The following is a 26766-nucleotide window of genomic DNA, read 5'->3' as shown; positions in this document are numbered from 1 at the left end:
CCGCTGTCTTCTTCTCAGCTTTCAGGCTGTAGGTCTTTCTTCCTGCCTTTCCTCCAATAAGAAACACCACAGTCTGAAAAACAGAGGAGAAACTTCATTGAACATTTGCCCCTTCATTTCTCACAGACTGAGTGTCTGGTTGGCTGACGATTATGCAGTATCTCTCACCACATCTCTCTCCATATGATATATAACATGAGTCTTGGGAGTTCAGCTACTCAACTTCAGCACGATTTCACTCTCAGGTTTCACCTTTTTGAGGAGTCACATGCTAAGCATTAACAGCTGTACTTGTCAAACTACACTATATTGGTGGGACATATAAGATTGTGACTCGGACCACTGTAGCAGCATAATAACAAACTAACAGTATCTGGCTAATCCAAAGCACAGACTTGCCACTCCGTCATATTCTCATCTAACTCTCTTCAAGAAAGTGAATAAGAGTGTTTCCCAAAATGTTGAACAATTCCTAAAATTAGTCACAGTTGTCCCACGGGACCCTTTACCTGACCAGTGTGACACACTGACCAGCTTTACTGGCCATTCAACAGCCGTGGGACAGCCATTCAACTGGGATTTACAGTATGTTATGGACCACCGGAGCAATCTAAAAAGAGACTGAAACCTAATTTAATTTGGTTTAGTTCATGTATGTAATGTAATGCTGTGGTTTAGCTGTGATTATGTGTGTAGCTGCAGTGACAGAATACAGTTTCTGTGAAAGTCACAAACACAGGTTAGAATGTGACAGCAAAAGCATAGTGAACACATTTCCTATATAATTTAACTTGATTATATCATATTTTATATGCAGGCTAAGATTTAAGCATTTTATAACATTGACATATTTCATCTTTTGCTTTTTAGTTGTGAATCAACATAGATCACATATGTAATAATTGCACTGTGGTGTGTGCTAAGCGTAGGGCCACCCGTAAATTAATCCATCAAAGCAACAAATAACTTATCAGCTATTGTCTAGCCGCCTTGCTGCTCATCGCATCGCCATATGCTACTGAAATTTGTCACATGTTGGCTGCCGTAGTGATGACATGTGCTACTGCAGCATGCTGCTGACAGATTCTGGGGTTGTGATGCACAAGGCCATTTGATATTTGGAGATGAACTGTTAAACAGATAGTATAAAAGATATGAAAGAAATGAAAGCTTTACATGTTGACGGCCTTATTAAATCCTTCTTACAGGGGACTAATGGGATAGATTAAAGTCCACATGAGACACATAACAGTGTAGCACCGTAGTCACATGTGTTCAATGTCCACATGTTAGGGCCTCTCTAACAGGAAACACTCTTGTGCATGACCAGGATAGCATTATGGTAGGAGATGCCTGCGTTACCTATACCCATGCCTTCTGGATTCCTTTGAACAAACACATTGCATTCTGTGTCCATTACTCTAAGGTAAGGTTTAGTCATGTCATGTCAATTTAAGACTGATATGCCAACACATGCCTGTTGGTGACCTGCCGGCTCTTGTTGAGCATAGATATGGAGCCGTAAAGTCCGAGTCTGACCAGATGCACATCGCTCATGGAGCGGAGCAGCTTCAGTTTCACACCTGTTTTCAAGTCCACACAAACACAAAATGAACCACAGATGCTTTCATCCCACTCTACAAGTAGTGCTGCGTACTGCATGGAAGAGGTTTAAAGTGTTCCACCAAACTGAAAACAAGGCCTGTCAAATTTCTTTCCCAGTCATCCTCCAGCGCACTTTTCCACAACTGAATCTCCTTTCAAGCGACTGCGAAATGAAAAAAACATTTTGTCGACTGCATTTGTCATTTTTTTTATTATAATGTTTACAATGCTTTGCTGTAACTACAAACAGAAATGCCATTTTGGTATTTTCTATTGCTCATGCTATTATTGAAGAAATGTGTGTGTGTGTGTATGTGTTTGGCAATGTTCTTGACAGGTAGGAATTCAAATGTCACTGATAAGTGTCCACATTAATACACACACACACTTCTGGAGCCACAGTAATGTGTCCCCTGCATCAAAGGCTCGGCTGTGGTTTGACTGAGAGCGAAAGAGGACACTTACACAACATCCTCCATAGTGAGGCTGAGCAACAGCAAATTACGGTTATGTACTGTCATGCCAGTCAACTAAATTCGGTTCACATCAAATCTAATCTGGCACTTGAGTCAGTTGCTGATTGACGAATGCGCACGTGACGTGGAAAAATGCACGCCCACTGCAACAAGTTTGCTTCGCTAATCTTTTAACCCCAAAGGAGGCAGATCATGGTCTCAGTGTCTCGGCCACTGGTTCGATTTCACGCCACTGACGTCAGGACTCCTACATGCTGCACTGTCCTGCCTGGGCAGTTTAGACTAGCTAATCGTTTTTCTTTGCTTTAAATTGTTCTTTTCAGCCTTTTGTGTGCTAGTCAGTGTACAGTCACATAAGATTTATTCCAACTTTTTAGTTACAGCCTGCAGTGTCACTGGAGGGTTTTTTCCACGTTTCCTTTGTTGTACTCACAGTCCTGCTGCTCTTCTGTGCTGGCAAAGCACTCGCTGAACAGGCAGAGCATGGTGTGGCAGAAGTTGTCCAGGAGGGATTTCGGGGAAGCAAATCGCCAGCTGGACTCTGGCACTCTGTCAGGCTCTTCTGTTAAGTGATCCCAAGTGTCCTGGATTGTCTCTGGAAGCTCCTGCTGGAACACCTGGACACACACCAAAACGCACACACACACACACACACACACACACACACACACACACACACACACGCATGAGTGAGAGACAGCCAGGTAGGCTGAATGTGAGGGAGGACATGGATGTGGATCCATGAGGTACTTCTATAACTAAAACTGTAACATCTAAAACTGTCGACATCTCATACGAAATAAATCGACAGCAGTGTGAAGCAGCGTCTAAAAACTCCTTCAGCACGAGCATCTGATCTGTCAGATCTATCAATCTGATATTTATGGCGTTTGTGCATGATCAATATGAACAAGATCATCGTGCCCTGATGAAAGAAAAGAAAATCACTTTTTCCTAAATCTGTCAACCATTTACATTTGGAGAAAGCCAACAGATGCACTTAATTCATTCATGCTGAGCGTCCACCTTACTTCCACCCACAGACAGGATCGTACCGTGTGTGTGTGTGTGTGTCCAGCTGTTACATATAAATTCACCAACACAGGCCAGTCCCCATCCAGCAATCAACGTGAGCACACTAAGTATCACTCAAAGTCATTCAAATAAGCCAACTCCACTGTTTCTCTTATCTTGAAATGAACCCAGTTTCTTAATTGGTAAACGCTGTCCTCAGAAGTTTCAAATAATTGGAGCCATTTAGTGTCATTAATGCTAGTGCTAGTGATAAGATAAAATACTTTGTGAATGTGTCCCCGGTACTCTGAGTAGTTGGGAAGTCAGATTATTACAGCGAGCCAGCTGAGGGTAACCAGCAGGGGCCTGGCAACTGTCAAGTCCTTGTAATACCAAGAGATTCAAGGAGTTCAAGTGGCAAACCCCACTGAGACATGCTTCTCAACTTTGCATGTGTATTTAACCACATTATTTTGTTAAAATGATGAGAAAGGATACACGATACACTGCAAATCACAAGCAAGAACAAACCAGATATGGATCAGAATTAAGGCATCTGATCTGGCTGTGATCGGTCCAGACTTGCTGTCTGCTGACTTTAGACTCCCCGCCTGCTTCAACACAAGACTACAGGGCGTTGGGTGTCCAAAAGCCCAAAACTGACATTTAGAAACTGGTCTAGAAAGTGTTTTTATCGCTGCTACTGCGAGGCCAACATGCAGTAACACAGAGGTCAAAGAGGACTCATATTCAGACTGAACAAACTGGACTGGTATGTCTGATTTTTGATAAAATACCAGCACAGATGATCAGAGAAAAAAACTAAATTTAGCAGACCGCCCAAGCACTCATTACCCTGCAAAATATCCCTTATACGCACTTCACTGATCAATGAGTGCTCGGAATTCACTTTCACTGAACCGCTGTTGGATCATAAATAGAAGTCACATTTCATTTTCTAACGATAAGGGCATTCATTCCCAATATTGATTAATAGGATCAATGTGACATCCGTCTCCTGCCAAGCATCCTCTGACCCTTACAGTCAGAGGGAAATTCACTTACCAACTGAATTGCTTCATTTGAAGAAGAATTCAATACAGTTGTGGCAGATGCGTGAACCCTAGCTTACCTCAGCAGGATGCGCCTGTACAAAGACTCCCTCTGCATCCCAGAAGCGTCTCTCCAACTCAGCGGTGTACTGGCGTGAAGGATGTCTCTCTGGCATAACCCGGATGATCTGAAATGATTGAAACAAGATGGTCTTAAACCTAAAGACAGCAAACAACAAGCTCAACTATCGTCTCCATTTCAGACCTTTGACTCAGACATACTTGTACATAGAAAAATGTAAAAATAGATAATAATAAATGTGGATCAATCAAATGCAGAATCGAAATTTACAATTTATATTTTGACTATAAGGAAATGTATTTATTCAAAATGTGCAGCCTGCAAATCCTATGCAATTCTTAAAATGAATACAATGTGCATAATACAAAATAAGTAAAAAAAACTTTAACACTGTAGTTATGAGAAAAGTTTACTATTTGTGATGTGAAAATATGAACTGGAAACGTATTCAATGTGACTCATATAAACAACACTAATGAAAAAAGAGAAAGAGGGTTTTTCTCAATGCCCACACTTGTGGGGTTTGCAAGTAGTCGAGTGTCTACTTGTCTGTAATTGTCAACAACGTCCATGAGCCTGTTCAGATCGTAAGCATGTGAAGGAATTTCGGAACAGTCTTTTATTTTGGTAGATTAGGGCGTGTGTGGGAAGATATTTGTGGCTCAGAACTGGGTTGGGGTGGGTGGGTGGATGGGGGGATCTGACTTGTAACTAACCCCTGATGCGACACACCTGAGAGGGTTAGGGTCACTTAGCTCTGATTACCACTCAGTATTAGATTAAGTGTGGATCAAGTGTGGTTTGAGGGTGTCGCCAGTTTGGTACACACTTGTTTACGTGTGAACGCACCCTTACTGTGTTCAAGACTACAAGTGTGGGTGTTAGGGCAGAGCAGAAGAGAGAGAGAACCCAACAGGACGAGAGTAGGTGAGGGGGACCAACACCAAACACAATGTAATTTAACTCTATTGTGAGTTATTTCCAATCAGTGCCTGCCTAATAATGAGGATTACATTGGCTCAAGCCCCAGGCCCCTGAGGTTTTGGACACATCCACAGAGAGGAGAGAGGGCTACGAGGCCCCACCCCACTAATTGAACCTGTCTGACTTTGTTTAGTTTTAGGATTAACCTCAGAGCTGCATTTTATCTGTGTGGAAAAAATACAAACATGTATAAAGTGAGTTGCTGAAGCATAAATGTTTTGAACATGAGCTGCTCTTATTTGTGACATTTGAATACATGACATTGATGAGTCACACATCATAGGACGTTTTTAAAAGAAGGTCCAAATATTGTCATATGTTCCTTTTTCCTGCCTGTTGCACTCTTGGCCATGAAGTTAAACTAGTTTAACCCCATTTCACGAGAGCTCCTCCCTAACTTTCTAACTTACATGTAGATACAAGTGAATGGAAATGAGTGGGGCACATTTTTATGTGCTCAAACCATAAAACAAGAGCGGTTGAATGATACTAATAATAATAATACTGGCTTTGGTTCCATCCATTTCTGCTTTAAAACTGAATGATTGACTGCTCTGATTGGTTGACAGTATGCACAGATGGCTTTTTAAATATGTGAAATTGTAGCCAAGGATAATTTAAAATATGGACAGGACAAAGTGATAAAATTAATGGACATGGGTAATTTAAACAGGTACACCACCACAGGTACACCACCATCCATGTCCATTCATCATGGATCATGTTGACAGTTCAGAGATGTTCAGGCAGTTAGGAGAGAAGGAAAAGGGGCATTTAACTAGTTTTGAACAAATTACACAAACAAAATAAAATCAATGTTTTTTGGACAAAATCTTTACGCAGACTATGTTCCTACCTTTTTTAACACGCCTTGGTAGACCTGGAACCACAACCTCTGGAGGACCAGCTCATCCAACCCTTCCACCTGTAACCTCTGATGGGGGAGGTGAGGAGAGAAATGTAATTAACAGGTTTATCAGATTATGTGAAGCACGAGCATGTACACTACAGTACATCATCATATAGCACTAAACACAGTGTATATATAGGGAGGGATGAAACAAAGAGGAGGGGAAACAGGTGAACTATGCTCATGCAGATTCAGGTGTTGTTGGAGTTGTATTAGTCTCCGTAGCCAGACCTTTGACTGGTGGCATGAAGTGTGTGTGAAGTGTGGCCATGTGAGGAGCGTAAGGAACATAGCAAGCATCACCGCCCGCCCCCCCCCCCCCCGCAGAAAAACCAAAAGAGTCAATAAATCAAGAGACAGTCTCATGACTTTTACCATTCTACTGATGTTTGACAGTTTAAAGACTTCGTTTTGATGAACCCTGATGGTGTAGTTAATGGGGAAGTTGTGTTTCTGTAACAGAAAGAAAAAGACAGAGGGGAAATAATTAGCATGTGCGTTTCATACAACAGAAAGCTGTAACACTTGTTTATGTGCCTGAGAAATAGTTTGTGACATTTACTATCAAAACAAATACATTTAAAAAGCCTCTTTCAAAATCACACATAAATCCAAACCGTTCAACAGCACACAAAGCAGCCACAAATATGTCATGTTCTATTAATGATTGAGTCCCAATCTGGGCCTATCAGAAAAGTTTTATCAAAATTGGATTAGTCGTAGTTGTTATTGTTGTTTATTTGTGTCATGCATTCTGCATGGATTTATGACACCAAAAATACTGTTGCAGTGAAACAACATTTGTCAGTAACCAACACCACTTCTTGCATTTAACATCACATGCAAACAAAGAAGTCTGTCTTCTCTCTCACGTGCTCTACAGAACCATTATTTTCCAAATCTGTCTCTTGCAAGTGCCCTGACTATATAAAAGTGCAACACCAAATTCACAGTGAAATTTTCCTTTTAAAAGATCCCCCATTTTTGTCTTTGCGGATCAGGATTGGACTGCTCATTCACTCCCGCTGCTCTGACCTCCCCAGCTGGTCTAGACGTCAGGACCAACCGCAAGGCAACCGTGCACGCACTTCGACATTCACTGAGACATGTTTGCAAACATGCCATCATTCTCTCACCATGTACCGTCGCCTGTGGCTGAGGCTGTCGTTGATCGTCTTCAAGGGTGTGCACATGCTGGCTGGTGTCGGGGCCATCTGAGCAGGCGCTAGCAGAAACAGGCCTACAGAAACACAAGATTGACAGAGCACGAGATTCATTCATTCAGTCATTTTTTAAGAGAGCATCAAATGTTTTTTTCATGTCACAGAACTCCGCTAAAAATTGTGTGTATGTACAGTATGTGCGTACAGTCTACATATATGTCTGTCTTTTTTTTTTTTTTTACAGTTTGGCTACTATACAAAAAGAGAGTGGACTTACTTGACTTGTTTAGTCAAACTACTGTATATGGTCTGACTCAGTAAGTCAGCGCTGTGCATGTGTGAGCAATAAGTGTGCGTGTTATCACGTGTCTCTGTGTACAGACTTTTAGTGTTAGCAGTGTACATGTTTGATGTATGATCACTTTGAGTTGAAATAGAACCAGCACACCAAAGTATATCCATGTTGGATCTTCAGTATGTCAAATTGTTTGACAGGACAAAGCTCCACCATGGATCAAAAAGATGTCAGGATAGACATTCCTCAGCAGATTGCAGGTTGTGAACCAAAAAAGCATAAAGTTAGGTTTAACAAGATGCGCCTCAAACTCAACATTCCCTGCTCAGTTCTCAGTTGGTGAAATTACCTGATGAACCACCACATCAAATTATGAAAAATAAGACCTAAGTTGTGAAAGACAAAAAAAAATGACAACTCTGTAGGCCAGTCTGGGGCGAAATGCATAAAACCATTTTTAACATTTCAACAGTTTAGCATGTTAGCCTCTAACATTAGCACTACACACAAAGTAGAGCTGAGACCAATGGGAATTTCATTAGTTTTGCAGATATGTGGTCATAAATTAGGACAAATAGGACAAATTAAATTGTACGTTCATCTAATATCCATCCAATAGTTTTATTAGTTATTTCACTCAAAACCACAAATGTCCATCTCATGGGGGTGCTAGAGGAAAAGTCAGGGAATACATCTTCAGAGAGCATGAATATCTGAACCAAAATGATGTGCCAATCCATTTAGTAGATGTTGAGATATTTCACAGGTAAGTGGAAAGCTTTGACCCGCTGGTGCTGCTACAGGAAAAGACAGGGGATCACCAAATTGTGATTCATCCTCTGGGGACCATGAAGGTCTGAACCAAATTTTATCCATTCAATAGCTGTTGAGATATTTCAGTCTGGACCAAAGTGACTGACTGATCAACTGACCAACGACATGGCCATCCCAAGAGCCGCACAGCTAGCATTGCTAAAAACATGTTGAATTGGTGTCATGTAAAAAACTAAATCACAGTATCATTACAGAAGATGAATTCTTCTTACTTTTCACACTGCCCATAAGGGTTGTCCCCTTGAGTGCAAGCAAGTGATCATTCTGACAGTTGACTGACTTCACATATATTCATGCTTACTGGCATGGTGTCTTCATCAGAGACACAGTAGTTTCGAAACGTTAGTCTGCTTGCACCATTAAAGGCTGCAAATCGGTGTGCTCCGATCCCTTTTTTTCCTTTGGAAGTTTGCTGTCTGAAAAGCACCGGATTTAGCTGCATAATGCTGGAAGATGCACAGAAAACACTGTTTCAGTTGTTGAAATATTTCAGTCTGGACCAGTGGTGTACCAACCATCCAATGTTGCCATCCCTATAGCTAGCATAGCTGGATATGTCCCCCTGTACTTCTAAGCAGTCTGGCACTCAGACAATGTAATAAAACCTTGAGAGCACCCGTCCTCTTCTCCAAGGCTTTAACAGCATCACACTACCCTCTGCCTTTGTTATTGACCGTTTTTATGGTCATCAGCGTGACTGCAAGAGGTCACTTGTCAGGAAAATGTCAACTGCTTGTTTTATGCGTTTGAACGAATGACCAGTGCTCCCATGCTGCGTGTAAAAATCTTTATGGACTCCACCGTCTTTTACGCTCTGTTAAAATGTCCCAGTAAAACACACTGACATGCTGTATTAATCATGTCATTTTTGTGTCAAATCTAACTAAAGACAAAAAGCCACATATTTCAGTACTTCAACCCGGTAGACTACTTATACATGCCTTCTTCTTATTCGTGCAAATCCTGCACTGTGAACTCAATCAGCTGTCTTTAGTTGATCCCACTATTCACTTCAACTTCATTTTTTTCTGGGATGCTTTCAGGGGTCATTTCAGATTTTCATAGACGCTCCCCAACTCCACCGCTTCACCTCAAATTGGGATCCAGCTCCAGGTCCAGTCCTGGGAACCCTTTAGAAACCCAAACCAGGTCTCCATCCAGCCATCCAACTCTTCCGGTGTGGATCAAACTTGAGGAAGGAGAATCCCTGTATATGTTCAATGAGGTTTCTACTAGCCAAAGACGAGGGTCTGATAGCCAAAGACTCTCTATTCGTCCTCAGCTGTTACTGTAGTGCATTCTCTAACAAATAAAGGCATGTGAGGACATTTTACTATTCCTACTACTAAACTGGTAAAATGTACACTGACAGAAATATATGTATCTACAAAAAACTGAATCAAGACCAGAGGGTCTCCAGATGGTCGGATCTCTTAACATGAACTGCAGTCCCAGATCAGAAGTGATGGACAATTCACATATGTATGTAATGTAACGATGGTGCAATACCCTCACCTCTATGTGCGATACAGTACAATCCATTTGGACATTTGGTTGCTTATCAAGACTAGAATACTGATGAGGCCCACGTGTGTCTCCAAGATTACCAACTAGGAAAAGAGGGCAACTGCTCCAGGCCCCAGACCCCCAAGGAACCCTGAAAGTGCTAGGTTCATAATATGTCAATTGGTTTGTGGTAAGTGATGAATGATGATGATAATTGATGCAAATTTCTTTGAGAATATGCACAGCTGACGAACTCCATCGCCAACGATTCAACCTCCTCCATTAAGGGCAAACTCTCTCCTGCTTAAGAAACTCCTCCATAATGTTTAGTGTTCTCACCATGGGAGCTCTTAATGGTTAAAATGCTTTGGAAGTAGTTCTCATCTTCAACAGAAGAAAACATCATCCACCTGGGAATTTCTTTCATAGATGTTGCTTCACCACAAGGACCAATGTTTAGCAATAGGAAGCTACTGAATGTACAAACGGCAAGTCGGTTGCGTAGTTGCCACTTTTAAACTCACTTTCGTTTATACTGAAGCTTTACTTTTTCTCATAAATGTCCTGTTCTCTCGCTGTCTTTCACTCAGACATATAACACAGAGAGAGAGAGGCATTCAATGTGAAATGTGAGGCTCTTTGCCAAGAACAGGCTGGTTGAAAAAAAAAAAAAAACTGAGACAGCCTCCCCCTGGGACAGAGCAACATGATCACCCCTTTAAAGAAAAGGTCACATAGTGCTGTGGGAATACTTAGATTTTATCAAATGCATAAAGTTTTTGCTGAACATGGATGGATGGATGAAGGATAAGCAACTAACCTTACAGTCATCTCCAAGGCATGCTCACCATGCTCATGAAAATCATCTTTTCATAAACACTCAAGTTCATTTTTCTTTCAGCTGTTCAACACTGACTGTGACGCGCCTGCAGCTTGTCATCCCACAGCAGCAACACTTTTTACATGGTAGCTACATTTCGTCTAGTAAGAAATCTTAGGTAGCGCTAAAGCAGAGGCCCTGAGCTCTAGCTGAACTGTAGCTACCACTCTATCCAACCTATTGCCTCATGAATACACCAAATCTCCGAAGACTCATGGGTCAGATTTCTCTGGCATCTATTTTTTCATTCAACCATACAAAATTGCAACATAGTCACATTCAGAAATGCAACAACAGCTCATTTAAGCTCATTTAAAACAAAGCAGAAGCTTCTGCCAGATGAAATTCCAGTATTCCTGTTTCTATAAAAAGAACCATATGTCCTCTTGAATGGACATGTACGTGTGTGTGTGTGTGTGTGTGTGTGTGTGTGTGTGTGTGTGAAAACAGATTGTTCCCTCACACAGGCCAACAGGCTGCCATTCTGAAGAGAAAGCCCCTTTTCTCACAGGTTGGAGAGTGAAAGTGCACCATCTGGAAGTCTTTGTAGAGAGCGTAAAGAGCACAGAAGAAACTGATGGATCAACACACTCATCACTGTAAGATGAAGCACGCAAAAGCCACACATGGAGGTGCAGACATTAGTTTTGTTAGAATATACACAGCTGTTCCTTTCAGCCTTACTAATCCTGGCGAAGTCAGACTACTAATGTGAATGTTGTTTAAAACATTAGTCACATTGCATTACTGGTATATTGAAAGGAAATAACAGTCCTTTGATTTATGGCAGGAACAAAATGAATTGGCACATGATCTCAGTAGCTAGCGTTAAACTGAACCGTTTTCATATATGAGCTTGTACAGTCCATCCTGCTGGCAGCCAATGAACCTGGTAAAAGATCCAGGGAGAGTCTGAATACTTCATAAAAAGTGTTTCTGTATCTCAATCTGCATGTCAGCACATGTTTGTACACATGCAAATGCCTGAGACTGTGTGTGTGTGTGTGTGTGTGTGTGTGTGTGTGTGTGCGTGTCTGTGTGAGACTGAATGAATGAATTTGTTCTGTATTACCCAAGATCGTTTTCAGTTTTTGTTAGTGATGTAAATTGAGCGAAAGCTTTTCATACTGTGTTTCAGTCTGTTGGATCAGATTGTACCACAAACACACTTCACTGGCCAAACAGGTTTTTCTTAGTGTAGCAGATTATACAACACCATGTAACCACTGAGTGGCAGTCTGCAGTAAATGGCCTTCATTAACTGTAATCATTATAAGCAAGTGGACTAATATACCTTATGCGGTGCTGTTTGACACCACAATAAGGAGGACTGTCAGCTACGAAAACAGGGCAGGGGGCACTGTTGATGGGGGCATGTGGTTTAAGGTACTGATGGGACCCTCAAATATGATCCAAGAAGCCAGTTGGAGTAACAGATACGCATCTGTTTAAAGGCTTATCAGACGCCAAAACATTCCACAACGGTTTGTAATACTCACAGACAGGATTTACTCAGTTCTTTAACAGGGCAGTGTTTTAGGATAAATGCTAACAACATCAGCATGCTAACATTTGCTCATGTTTGTAACGAACTTCATGGCAATCCATCCAGTTGATGCTGAGATATTTCAGTTTGGAGTGATGTGTATTATTTGATACTAATCATAGAGGTAGTCTTTTCAGACAATGATATGTAGTACAAAGTTGCCATGTATGCAATGTTCCAGGTAAACAATTAACAGATGTTGGGGCACCTTAAAGATAAGATGCATTGTTGTTTAGACGAGATCTTCCTTGGTATGTGAAAAGTTATCTCTGAGAGGTTAAGGTACGTGAAACATCATTCTGAGAGGTCTCTTTTCCTGACCCCTAGATAGGGAACGGAAGTTTACAGACTTGTGTGTTGTAGTAGGACCCCATGCATGTCTAAAGGTATAAAAGATGAGCTTGGACAGTGTTCGGGGCAGCAGTACTGATTCGGCTACGGGTGCTGTCCAGGCCAAGATGCGCATGCCTGTTGATCCTGAACTTTGATGCAAATAAAGAATATTATGTGAAAAGTCAGTATCAGCGGAGTTTCCTTCCATCATCGAATCATCGCCTACATCCGGGGAATAAAGAAGAAATTAACTACAGGAGCAAAGTGGTTGACCGACCACAGATAGACATTGCCACCCTTAGAGCCATGCCTTAAAACAGACAAGATGGGATTCTTTGGGAATTTCATCATTCAATACCGATTTTTAGTGTCACGATTTGATTCAGAAATGATTCTAGATTCAAGAAAAAGAAAAGGGGGCAGTAAACTGGAATTATACTCCTACAAAGACACACGTAAACGTCTCTGAAAACCTACGCAGAGAAGGACCTGTCACCCGTGAACACCTCAAATTCAACGACGAGTTATTTGCCCGATTTGTTGTAGTTCTTCATTGTTCTGCACTAAAATACACAACTTTTACCTCACTACCTCTTTATTTCAGATTAACACTTGTGCTCCAGGTTTCCCACATAGGCTTGTTTGGGATTATGCATTTAAGAGTACTTAAAATGGTCAATGAACCCCCCCCCCCCCCCCCCCCAAAAAAAAAGAATGAACTACAGCTATATATGATTACTGCTCAACTGTAAAAATCTTGCCTGAACCTCACTTCATATTGCACCTTTGTTACAACCCTTTAATAATGATATCAAGAAAACCAGAGGGTGTATATTATGTGAAATGAATATCTGCTGAACATAACACTAGAATGTTGTTGATGAACGTAAGGGGCATTGCATTTATCAAAGTGGCAAAATAATATAAAACAATTCATGTGATGTTTGCCTATTTCACATTCCTGTGCATTAAATGCAGATGGGCCACGTCCTACGTTAAAAACACATTGCGTCCATGACATTTGCATTTGCTTAGAGGAAAAATGTTTGCTGACTCAGCCTATACATGCTTCAACAGTTTTACAAAAGGTATTTTACTGTGATCAGGAAATATAGTAATATTCTCTTTGTACTCTCAAAGTACTGTGTTCTGATATTACCACAGGGACGTCTGAGGCAAATATATACCAGATGTCTGTCTGCATTTGTAGCAGACTGACTGTTGTCTTGAAATTTGAAATCAATCATTGGGGAAGACTTTGACTTACACTGTGTCAGCATTTTTCCCACTGGCTGTAATGCTTTGATCCTAAGATTCTGGGGAATTTGGAAATATTACAGGTAAATGTTCAGTACATTTAAAAAATATCTAAGAAAATGTATTATGTCTGTCCAAAGCCGATACTCAATGCCAGTGTAGTTCAATTTTGACATATATTTGACAAGAAATGCATTTATTTCTCTATTGAAAATGACGTCTAATTGAAAAAAACACATAAATAATAAATAATAAATGTTTTATATAGTTATAGTTTTAAGTATAGCACTAACTTACACTAGGTTTAATGGGAGTATCCTGGAATGCTGTAATCCTGTAAAGGGCGAACCTTCACCTTTGGTATTTGGGAATCCTAAATTCAGTCCTAGTTCATCCCGTGGTGAAGCATCTCTTCGCTGGAGTTTGTGAGCATGCTTTTTGCACTTCACTGACTCACACAAAACAAACAGAAAAACAAAAGATACACAATTCTGAACTCTGACAGACTAAAATCTACCTTTTCCAACTTTATCGTTTCTATTGCTTTAGTGATCCATTCTTTCTAAGTTGGTGTATTTAAAGCAACAATGTTCATTATCTGCTGAAGTTATGCAAATCTCTATTGTATACATGACTGTGGTGAGCGTGGAATGGCTATACCAGCGTGGTTCATCGCTTGCTTTGTTATGCCAAACCAAATATCTTTCATTTTATTGCAGTCCCACAACAGACAGAGCAGTTTGTCAGCATGCTTTTAAAGCCAGAGGATTATGACGACTGCATATCAATCACATGACTATCAGGAGTGAATAAACGCGCCCTTGGCTGCAGATGTTGGAAGTTAAAACCAAAAGTAGCAAAAGGATTGAAATGATCGATATTCTAAAGGAGGAGCCAGCTGGGAATGTTTCTGGAAAGCTGGGTTTAGTAAATCAGTGCTTTTCTTTGTGAGATGCTGATAACAGTTAATTCATTGTGGTGTCCTTGTTCGTAATCCTGTTTTTGTTCCCCCCTACAGAAAAACGCTGTGGTAGCTCTTTAGTGTCCGATATTCTAACATTGGGTCCACTTGATTAGTCCACTGCCCCGGTGTATACCGTGGGTCCTACAGTCGGCAGGCCCCCTTCCCAGGGTCTAGGGACTGCCACAGAGAGGTCCAGCTAGACATCTCAGACCAAACTCCTTTGTCTTCTCCTGCAATGTTGTGCTATAAACAGGTGTACAAAATAATGATTTCCTCACGTTTTTGTGGGCAGCAGCAAAACGACAGTAGGCAGATGATCCGCCTGAAGAACAGGTCAGCAACAATGTTTGAATGTGATCATCCACATGACAAACTGAATTTAAATGAAATGGCATGAACCACAGTCACATTCATGTTAACTCTTCAGACCTCATTTTTTCATAAAGAGGACGGAGGAATGCAGTGGGTGTGTTTGGGGTTAGCATCAATCATGGTCAGCCAAACCTCCACCGGGCACTGTGACACATGGATTAAGACCCTGTTGAACTTCCCTTCTTTTAGAAAAAAAAGAAAAGAAATAAGGTTGACAAAAAAAAGGCTGACAAAATCAAAGTCAAACATGCCTCACACGCCTCAGAATGAGAGTACGAATTTAAAAAGGTTTGTACGGTCTGGTGCTGTTGGTGCTAGACGAAATCAAGTTACCACATCACATACAGCATGCACAATGCATTGTGCTTTGACACTGCTTGACTCTCTCAAGCAAATGGAAAACACACATCGCTCCTGCTGGGATTCACTCTGCTGAGTAAAAAGACTTCATACCTCAAAGGCGTTGTGAATAACATAGATATATACTCTGCCTTACTGGCATTATTAGAAAGGATAGGTTCACATTTTTTCAAATACATCTTAAAACAATACTCATATGCCCACATGCACATTGACAAAGTTTGCTGTAATTGTTGCTCCTGTTTATACTGGCCACAAAGAGATCCCTTCTTAAAACAATTTCAGTGTAAGTCGTGGGTGACAAGCTGTAGTCTACAGTTCTACAGAGATAAAGAGAGTGTCCTGACGGCAGCAAGACTGAAAGGTCAGGTCATGCACAAGGACAGTGTTATCAGATTCTACCAAGACTTATCGGCTGAAGTCTCCCAGCAACAAAGGGCCTTTGACAGTGTACGAAAACAAATAAAGCATCGTCAAGCATTGGTTCCTATTTCCAGCTAGACTTTTCTTGACACACAGAGAGGCCAAGTACACCTTTGACTCGCCAGCAGCAGTCAACAACTACATCGCTGGAATGGAAGACTAGACAGAGGAGGGATTTTAATATCCTTACAGTAAGGTATGTCAGGTAATCAATGTGATAACAGTGATGTAGGTAACCTAAGAATTTTCAATGGACACATTTTTAGAGGCCTACTTCAATTTGTTTATGGACATTTTCACGCAGAAAGCAAATTAGGCAGGTCTGTCCTGTAATAATCAAGTCATCACATAACTTGCTATTTCCATTTCCTGTTTTGGGCTTATCTGTCTTTATTATTTTTAAGAACTAATAGGGGAAGAGGAAATTTGATGACTAAGATGAGTAAGGGGAGGATTGACATCTATGTAGAAGCGACGTGAGCAGGAGTTAAGGAATCAAATGGACCTGCAGATTTTTCATCTCTGCTGAACTTCTTTCAAAAATTGAAGGATGTCATTATAGTGTCACTTATTTTCACTTTCACGCATTAACATTGCCCGACAGTTAGACAAAATTGTATCCATTAAATATGAACGTGTCATAGAGTCTGTATCACAGTCCATAGACCGTTTAATTTATTTTCCTATTTCTCTTATTAGAAGGAAAAATATACTAAAAATGAACATATTACCAAAATGCCTTTACCTGTTTAAAAACATTCCCTTTTCACTTAGTTCATATGGAACGCAATTCGCCTCTAAGTTATACAGTATATCTCTCATTTGATAGAGGGGGGCTAAAATGCCCAGACCTCCAATAGGTATTACTGGGCAGCACAGTTGAAAACAATAATGTTTTACTTCTCTCACGAGCCCCCAGCTTAGCGCCACTGTGTTGGAGTTCTCCCCGGGGAACGAGAGGGTTGCCTCTATGCGACTACAAGTCACAGGAAGGAAGTCTCTGACTGTTTGTGCAAAGTGTTCCTGGTACCAGAACACCCTAGGCCAAAGGTCGATGGTGGACTTTGTGGTCGTATCATCAGATGTCTTGAACACTCGGGTGAAGAGAGGAGCAGAGCTGTCAACTGATCACCACCTGTTGGTGAGTTGGATCAGATGGTGGGGAAGGCTGCCGGACAGACCTGGTAAACCCAAACGTGTAGCAAGGGTGAACTGGGAACACCCTCCATTGTGGAGGTGGCTGCGAGAAGTTGTGGCCAGAAGGTTGTCGATGCCTGTCGTGGCGGCAACCTAAGAACCTGTTGATGGACATCAGTGGTGAAGGAAGCCGTCAAGTTGAAGAAGGAGGCCTTATGGGCTTGGTTAGCCCAGGTACCGGGAGGCCAGGAGGGCTGCAGCTTCGGTGGTCACGGAAGCAAAGACCCGGGTGTGGAAGGGGTTTGAGGAGGTTATGGAGAAGGACTTTCTCGATCTTCGTTCCAACCCTCACCGATGGTCATGAACTTTGGGTAGTGCTCGAAAGAATGAAATCGTGGACACAAGCGGCTGAAATGAGTTTCCTCCGAGGGGTGGCTGGGCTCAGCCTTACAGACAGGGTAAGGAGCTCGGACATCCGGAGGGAGCTCGAAGTAGAGCCGCAGGTCTGTAAAGGTGCCCATGGAACATAAGGTTATCATTTTGGATCTGTATCCTCCTGATCTTCCTTGGAGAAAGGAAGGATTCAAATCTATTGATATGTACACACTGCAAGCAAAACGCTTGATAGGACTTTATGTTCACTTATTTTATTATATATTTATATTGATATACATTTTTTTCTTTTTTGCTATGTACTTTTTGTTAGGTTGTTGAGGTTGGGGAGGGTAAAGACAGGAGGGTTTAAGGGAAGGTTATATGCTATGTTGATGTGGTGCACTGCAATAAACATACTGTTAAAAAAATACAAAATTGTGATCTGTTAACACTCTAATAAAGTTTGACTGTGAAACCAAGAAATGTCCTAAAAGTTTTTCATACCACCTGTTTAAACAGTGTAATTACATAAGCCTCTGTGAAAGAACATGATGTATTTCTCTAATATCACCCTTACTAATGAATTTAAAAATGACCCAAGCCCTCTTAAAAATAAAGCACTTTATTCATAGCCAATAAAACAGAATAATAAATGATATCATCCACAAAGTAGCAAAGCCATAACTGTTATGTATGTGTCTAGCCATAACTGTCCAGATCATGTCCTCCATCGGGGTAAAGGGTTTCTTGTATACTGAAGTTGTGTCTGCTGTTAATGGAGGTCTCAGGTCACAGTGGTGTTCCTGTTGATACGGAGACTTTCTGATGACCATCGCTTTACTGAAGCATGACACCTGCCCAGCAGTAACTTCCTCCTCTGATGGTTTCTCATACTGTGAGAAAAGAGTCTGATGGGGCCAGGAACACCTAATCAAACACAAGGTTCATCAGGTCACTCAGATGATCTGTAAAACATGGCAGAACCAGTGTTAATTGTACATTATACTGCCATGTTTTATCAGGGCCTACCACGCACAACTGCAGATAAATTTGGTCTTGAATGAAGGAGAAGCATGTATTTTAGAGGGTGCGTGGTCAGAGTGCTAATGGCAATGATGATTACAGTTTGACAAGAGGAAGCCAAAATGACATAACAACATTTTGAATCCGATAAAGTGACCGGTGAAGTGACCCGCCCATTTAATTGTGTAATTCTTGAATCTAGCTTTTTATAGCCCACCATGTATTTCATTTCTAGGTGATCTGACCATTACTGACATTTAGATATTTTTCTTCTTTGATTCACTTCCTATAAGGATCACTTCCAGTGTTGGTACAGCCTGATAAAAGTGTTGTGACATTTGGAAAGTTTGTTTAGTATTTAGGCATGATCTATTTTCATGCGCACTATTTAGAGTACTGAAAACACTTTTCCTTAAATGTCTTTTTACATTGTCGTTTTCTCTGTTTCTGTGACTATTCTTCTGCACCTACCATGCTCTTTATGTAGAACCATAGGATTATAACTATTACAACAATTAACTACTAAAGGCCGCAACAGCTAACTGTTAAACCTTATCAAAAGTAGTTGTAATATATCAGGCTACCAACCTGTACCTCAGTAGCTGAGGAGTCCTAAAAGACAACTGTGTGCCAACGGTATGTCTCGGTATGCAGGAAACATATAGTTTACTCCAACATCATCTCATCATGTGTAGTTATGGCAACAAGCTACAAACAGTGCAAAAAATATCAAATCATTTTAGTATGGAGGTAGAAATTGATTACACAGAACATTTGACTTTGAGAGTAACGTGTTGTGACACACCAAAGTCTTGTAAGTTCAGTCTTTTGTAATGCATTGCGATACTACATGACGTCAACAGGAGCGACTGTTGACAGTGTTCCAATATATATGTTACTCTGGAACTGCAACGAAGCCACAATACTGTGTCACTAATACTGATATTGCAGTAACGGTCGTATTGGCCGTATTTCATTGGCTTCAAATGAGGCTTAACGTTTACAAAATAATCCCTTGGACATTATGTCCCTCAGAATCAGAATCAGAATCAGAATCAGAAACTGTATTACATACTCCATACTCCAACATTGCACCAGCATGTGGGCGTACAACCGAAGCTAGCCACATTAGCCACGCAACATGCTAAGTTCAACAAGCTAACCTGCAAAATAAACAATATAAAAATGGCAAAACTTACAGCTTCAAAGTTTGAAGTTGGGTCACGGACAGCCAGTAGCCATATAGATCCATCCTTGAGCTTCAGTTCTGAAGCGAATCCTTCTTTGTACTGGCCCTTGCTGAGTTCCGTCAAAAATAAATTTAATCCGCTGGGTCTTCACATCCTCAGGTGATGGGAGTAGATGTAGAGTGAAGACTTTTGTGTTGGTTCTTGCGTGCTTTGCGTGCTTTGATCGTATCTTCCACATTTTCGTGTTGCCGGAGTCGGCCATAGCGAGATAGATTCACAAGGTATTCCGTGAGCAGAGATGGTCAACTAGCTGGAGGTGGTGCCATGTGACGTCACATGGAGAGACAACTCTGACAGGTCTTTTGGAAGACACATTTCCGGAAAGAAAAAAAGGGAGAGGATGGTCTTTTCTCATATTTTGTGGGTCTCTAGACACACCGGGGAAACATATTTCTATTGACAAGCCATGAAAATGTGCCTTTTAAGATAGACTTGACATAAATGTGAACCTATCCTTTAAATTGTTTTTTTTTGCTGTGGATCTAGATGTTTACTCGTTGAAGAATATAATCAAAATCAAACAGACAAGAAAAACATGACGATATGTGATTTTACAGAGATCTACTGCAGCAGGGTGCAGCTCCAATGCCCCTTGTGCTATATATTGTTGGCCCATTTGAACACATGGACATGCTGAATACCAAAACTGCAATTTGCCACTAGCATTGACCCTTCTCCTACTGGGCTTCTCCTCCACATTGGCGCACAATTAGCCACCAAAATACGAGGGCGTGAAGAAAAACATCACCAAACATCATGCATGAAAATAAGACCCAGTGAGACCAAAAGAAGAAGACATGGGGAAGAAATACAGGAATAGTGTGGCTGTCTCCTCTTAATTCTTTCAGTCTCATTGTCTCTCAAACAAGCATCAAATCTATTTCAGATGCACTCTGCATTTGTAGTTGTCTGCTACAAATTATGTACTCACACAATTCAGTGCTTTACACATGGACACAAGCAAAAAAAGTGCTGAGCACAAATTACAGTGGGGCACAAGGGCCACTGCACACACATACAAACACACATTTGCAGATGTCTCTTACCCAAAAGGCCTCCCAGCAGGCAGACTGAGGTGAACAGTTGGACCATACTCTTGGGCTGAAGTCCTCAGCTCCACAGTGCTCTAAACTCAGCACAGTGTGTAAGCACACACACACAGGGCCGGCCACACACACACTCTTACAACACTGGTGTATCTGCAACTCTTCAGTGTGTGTGTTCAGCGGGACACACATGAATTGTTGGGCTTCAGGTCTTCATCGCATTGTTCAGCATCTCTGAAAGCAACAGATCCTGGTTGTTACGGCTCTTGTACTTCTGTTGCTCCCTGCTGTTGACGAGTCTGAAAACAAGAGACAAAAACAAGTCAACCCCACTGATGAACAGATGGACAGATGAAGACCAAGAAGTCCAAGCCTGAAAAGTCTTTAAAAAAATGTTTTCATCCATGGTGTCCAGAGGATGAAGCCTAATGGCTTTGGGGATCCCCTGACTTTTCCTCTAGCGCCATCAGCAGGTCGATATTTTGTTGTTATTGAAATATCTCAACAACTATTGAATGAATTGCTGTGAAATTTGGTATAGACATCCACGGCCCCAAGAGGATGAAATGTGATAACTTGGAACCCCTGACTTTTCCACTATTACCATCATCAGGTCGCATATTACATCATTATAGGTGAAGACTCGCATAGCTAGACCTATCTCCACCCATCCTTGTTCTGGGATAGGAGGGGGGGGGGGGGATTCAAATGGAATTGCAGAAGAAAATGCCACATAAAATAATAAATAACGCAAGTAGACTATGTGGTACAACTGTTACTGTTAAAAAAGACCAACATAACTCATTATCATTGGTGCCCTACAGGTGAAGAGGTGAAGAGGTTGTGTGCATGTTGTTTCAGTAACAGGAAGGGGAGGAGAATGCCGACTGAAATAGTCGCCCAGTGGCAGACTTATCCCAGCAGCCTACATCCAACGAGTCAGGCGAGTGCAAAGATATTAAAATGTAGACAAGGAAAGGAAAATGAAAAATTGAAACTTTCTTTCATTGTGATGAATGAAATGCTGACATTGTTTTGTTGTCATATCAGTCACCCTGTACCAAATGTCTATTTGGCACGATTTGCTTGCATATGTGGTCCAGATGTTTTGGTCTAACACTGTCATAACCTGGAGCACATTAAAATCCGGAAAAGGTTAGAGGAACGTGGGGGGGAAATCTGTGATTCTGAGGTGCATCACTGCCTACAGCGAATCTCAAGGAGCCCTGAGACAGCAGGGATGTTGGAGAGTGAGGGTGTGGTTTTGAATACCACCTCACAACATGCTGAACATGTTACCTGTTAAGGACAGCTGTAACATGTACAGTACCAGTAACATAAATTAGTATTTCCACTTCACTCATTCAGTCACCCTGGCCTGCCATGCCATTATTCAGCCATATCCCCTATGCTTAATGTAGCCTGTATCAGTATTTGTCAGTAGTGACTCAAACAGCATTGTCACAGCAGCAGTAATACTGCAGTCATACTGGCACCCCCTGCAGTTACCACCGCAGCAATGTGTAGACATTTTTAATTTATTTTAGTTTTTTGTCACAGCACACTCGAGCAACTCTGATAAAGCGCTAGTGCACCGCAACCTGGCTGAAAATCACCGGTCCAGGCTTTGCTTTTTCTAACCGCACGCAGTATTACAAGAGACTTTAATCAGAAAAATACGTTTTTATATGCAATACAGCCGAATTTAGACAACTTTCCAGCATTGCATCTCATCAACTAGGTAACAACGTAGCATGAAGTGAACACTCAGCAGACTCAAACCAGCACCATACCGCCGTCCCCTGAGCTGCAGAATGAATGGGAAGAGATGCTCTGACGCTTAACGTTACTGACTGTACTCACAAACAATAGCTGGTTGGCTATAACATGCATACACCTCCGTAACATAACGAACAGATATGATAAGCATGAGTGACACGACGGCTGTCAGGGGCAGGGTTTTATTAAAAAGGGAAAATGACGGGGTCATTGTTTATTAACGTTCCAGCAATGTATGTCTGCTCAGCTGTGATGCGTACTCTGCCACGTGAGCTGCAGACAGCGCTGAGAGTATCGTGGCCACATTTCCCATCATGCCTTGTGCTGGACTGAGTGTTTGAATGTTTTGAATGTTTTATGCTCCAAAATGCTAATGTTACTTTTGTGGCTGTTACATTTCTGGTCAAACTATATGACGATACAATATTTAAGTCACCCCAATCAGCTATCTCGGCATCATTCTGCAATAAATACACGTTTCATAAGACATCATATCGGACAATACATGCGCCAATACTGATATACCTGTGATAGGCCAACATCTGCCGATAAAGTGTGTCTGCAGATGTTGTAGCCCACTGGAGTGCATTATATTCAAAGGCATTTCTAAAATGTGTTTAACCCGGTGGGCAGAATGTTAGAAACCTCTCAGGGAAAAGCAGAGTTAGAGGCTCTCAGAGCAGCACACCCACCACCTGCTCTCTGTGTCTCATCACTCAAATGTTCCCATCTCAAGGAAACTCCAGCAAAGCTCAGGAATGTTTCTCATGTTTTGGTGGAAAACACACAGGAACTAAGCTGCACAATCACAGCTGAATGTCACCGATCTGTTGCTCTCACTCAAACGAAAAGTGTCTATAATGGGACAGAACATTTACGTTGTTCTTCATAGCTGATTGAAAAGACATTTAAACATGTCTCAGTATTGACTTTATAATATTTATATGCTCTATTTATCTAGACAATAAACTCATAATGTCAGTTATGAGTCATTCTTTCCATCTCTGTTTCCCTCCCTTTTTTTATTCCTGTTTTTCTCTCTTCAAATCTGTATCTTCCCCTCATCTCTCTCTCTCTCTCTCTCTCTCTCTCTCTCACCCTCTTTTGCCACAGCTGCACTCACACCTCGGTGAGAAGCCAGCTGACTAGGTCAATTACTTCCTGGCTGGTTGAATGTGCCGTCATTGTGGCAGGTAGCCAAACTGCTGCTGCAGAGATCAACAACTGTTGGTTTTTAACAGTCTGCAAAAAATAGATGGAACGGTGAGTAGGTTGTAATTACAGCATGACGCATGTAGACAGGCACCAAAAATGAAAAAAAAAAAAACAACCCTGCAACACAAGTGTGATCACCTCATGACGCAGCAGAGGAAATTTTCAATCACAGATTTTCAGTCAAAGACTCCTACGACCCACGGGACACAATCTTGACTTTGCCTTAACATGCTCAGTAACTAAAGCTAACAATGATTCATTATGAAAGACTTGTCCATGAGACGTTAGCATGGAGACATTTGTTTTGCAGATTCTGAGGGGGGTCCAATTTGGACACATTTTATTAATACTTCTCTGATGTTATGTTGCACATACAAACAATATATATCATCCACTTTAATTACAATATCGTCCCCCACTCTAGGTGTCACCGGAGCTGAGTGTACGTCTCAGCAGTGCACTGCTTATCACACATCTGCAGCCCATTGGTCAGTCATGTCAGCGCCTTCCACTCAGTGAAACTGATGAGCTCATCTCAGGTTTAATCGTGTGACAGAGCAGCAAGAATTCAGTGAGAGCTGTTGACAAGCTGCTGCCTGCCTATTAACCGTGTTAATAGGATACAGGAACGTTACAACATGTTAGCTCTCATGCTGAACCTTTTGCACAGGCAATGATGCATAAAAGCTGCATCTCTAAGCTGCCTTCAGCGTGCACTCAGAGAATTACAGGGTCTCTGGTTTCTCCCCTTTCCAAAGACATACTGCATGACCATAGGCCTACCGAATGTATATATTGGAATATATATACCAGATTAAAATCGTGACTAGTGTTTCCCTGCCCTTCATCCCATTTATGTTTGTTTATTTAGTATTCCTGTGCTTGCCCTGCAGCCTGGGATGACATGAGACGGGGTCAAAATGTCCTCACATAAAAAGAGGTCCAAACCTCAGACCGGTCCTCACAAGGATAGAAGTAAAGGAGCTCAGACACACACACATTGCTCAGGGCTGACTCACCGCAGCTTTCCTCTTCTCCTCTCTTACCCTCCTCTGCTCCCTCTCTGCTTTCATCTCACATTTTCCAGATCAACAACATACATATATCTCAGTGGCCTGAGGTCGAAAGGGCTTCACAGCTGTAGATGGCCGAATCCCTTCCCACCAACAGCTCAGCTGGTCATGTGGCAGTGCAGGCAGGGTGTCTGGTTCTGCAGACCCCGCAGCAGAGGCCAACAAGCACCGGTCACAGTCCACTGAGTGCTGCGCCATGATCAAATAAAGCAGAAAGATGCTCATTCAACTGCATAAAAAAAACTGAAGCTGTGGTCAAATGGGAGTGAACTGCCTGTCATAAGTAATGACTAACTCTTTAGGAAGTTAAGTTCTAACTGACCCTGTAAGCACGCTGCGCACTGTGTAACCTGAACTCTATCACTCCTGCGTTTGCGCTGCTGCTGCTGTTGAAATGATCCGATGCGATGTTGTTTACATGGTCGAGCTGAACTGTTGCTGTGAGGATGCCAGGATATCAACGCGGTCCCCGTCGATCATGATCCGTGACATCGGCTGCAAATATCATCATGAGCCACAGAGTTTATTGGCCTTAAAAACCCAAATCAGAGGGCGCATGTTGTCACTTCCCTCTGCCAGAAGCTTGAGCAATAAAGAACTTACGCACCTGACGAAAGTGAAAGTATTGCTGGACAACTAAAGGCTGCCATCTGCTCGCACAGGCACATGCAGAGACACACACACACACACCGCTGCACACTTGTGTGTCCAAGAGGAGAGTTTGAGATATTAAAATCTACATCCAAGAGCGCGCACACACACACACACACACACACAGGTACACACACACACACGCACACACACAGGTGGTACACACGCACCTGGACAGTCCCTTCGCCCCTGCTCCCGGGATGCGTAAAGGCGGTATCCGCTCAGAGGTGGCCCGCTGTAATGAGGCCTCGTTAAATCAGAAGAAAAGCCGACCCGATGGGAATCCACAATCATATAAAAGTCGGTGAGGGAAGTCCAACACTGGCACAGTCCATCCGCGCAGCTGTGGCGCGCTCTGTCTGTGTGTGCCGCCGAGTGCGCAACAGGCTGACCTGCAGCTCCTTCCAGTCACATTCAAGAGGCAGACACGCACAGCATGCTTTCAAAATAAAAGCAGCGCGGAGCCGTTTTGCATGCCTCTCTCTCTCTCTCACTCTCTCTCTCTCTCTCTCTCTCACACACACACACGCACACACACACACACACACACCCCTCCCCCCCCCCCCCTCTCTCTCTCTCTCTCACACACACACACACGCACACACACACACACACACACACACACACACACCCCTCCCCCCCCTCACTCTCTCTCTCTCACACACACACACACACCCCTCCCCCCCCTCTCTCACACACACCCCCCCACCCCCCTCACACTCTCTCTCTCACACACACACACACACACACACACACACACCCCTCACCCCCCCCTCACACTCTCTCTCTCTCACACCCACACACACACACCCCTCCCCCCTCTCTCAGCCAAGCAGCTTAATCAATTTTACAGGCTTCTGTAGCGATTTATCGATCAGATAGATAGGCACCATATGACTAATAGAAGAAGAAAACCATGACTTCACTTGTTTGGTTCAGTACACTTGCCTGCTGCATTTCTTTTTACACTCGAGTTATTTTATCATAAGGGCTTGCTTCCAAAGAAGTGTCACCTGGAATTATAAACTACAAATCAGTGGGAGTATCTCAAAAGATTCCACACGTGTTTATGGTTTTGACAAAGTCAAGAAGCAGCTGCGTTGTAAGTATAACCTATAAAAAGCCCCCCCCCCCCCAGAGAGGGCGAAGGAGGACTGGGGA

At 42.2% G+C, this 26766-nt stretch overlaps 1 protein-coding gene across 1 annotated transcript; it reads right to left on the bottom strand.

The window, feature by feature from the left end:
* Positions 1-25913, bottom strand: il34 (interleukin 34). Its single transcript, XM_070907477.1, has 8 exons — positions 25776-25913; positions 20888-21186; positions 7260-7363; positions 6499-6576; positions 6070-6147; positions 4228-4335; positions 2515-2698; positions 1-73 (listed from the first exon to the last, which is right to left on the bottom strand). The coding sequence occupies exons 2-8, from the start codon at positions 20931-20933 to the stop codon at positions 15-17; spliced, it is 657 nt and encodes a 218-aa protein (XP_070763578.1). The 5' UTR covers positions 20934-21186; positions 25776-25913; the 3' UTR covers positions 1-14.
* Positions 25914-26766: the final 853 nt, after the last annotated feature.

Source organism: Enoplosus armatus, chromosome 6, assembly GCF_043641665.1.
Source record: "Enoplosus armatus isolate fEnoArm2 chromosome 6, fEnoArm2.hap1, whole genome shotgun sequence".
Taxonomy (NCBI): Eukaryota; Metazoa; Chordata; class Actinopteri; order Centrarchiformes; family Enoplosidae; genus Enoplosus; species Enoplosus armatus.
The sequence above is the reverse complement of the archived record's forward strand: the minus strand, read 5'-3'. Positions and strand labels throughout refer to the sequence as shown.

What these genes read in the sequence shown, in the direction of transcription:
- il34 (XM_070907477.1), bottom strand. Translation starts at nt 20,933, where the DNA reads ATGGTCCAACTGTTCACCTCAGTCTGCCTGCTGGGAGGCCTTTTGG. An exon ending in CCTGCTGGGAGGCCTTTTGG is followed by an intron (nt 7,364 to 20,887) that starts GTAAGAGACATC and finishes GTGTTTCTGTAG; the next exon opens with GCCTGTTTCTGCTAGCGCCT. An exon ending in TGTCAAACATCAGTAGAATG is followed by an intron (nt 6,148 to 6,498) that starts GTAAAAGTCATG and finishes CTCCCCCATCAG; the next exon opens with AGGTTACAGGTGGAAGGGTT.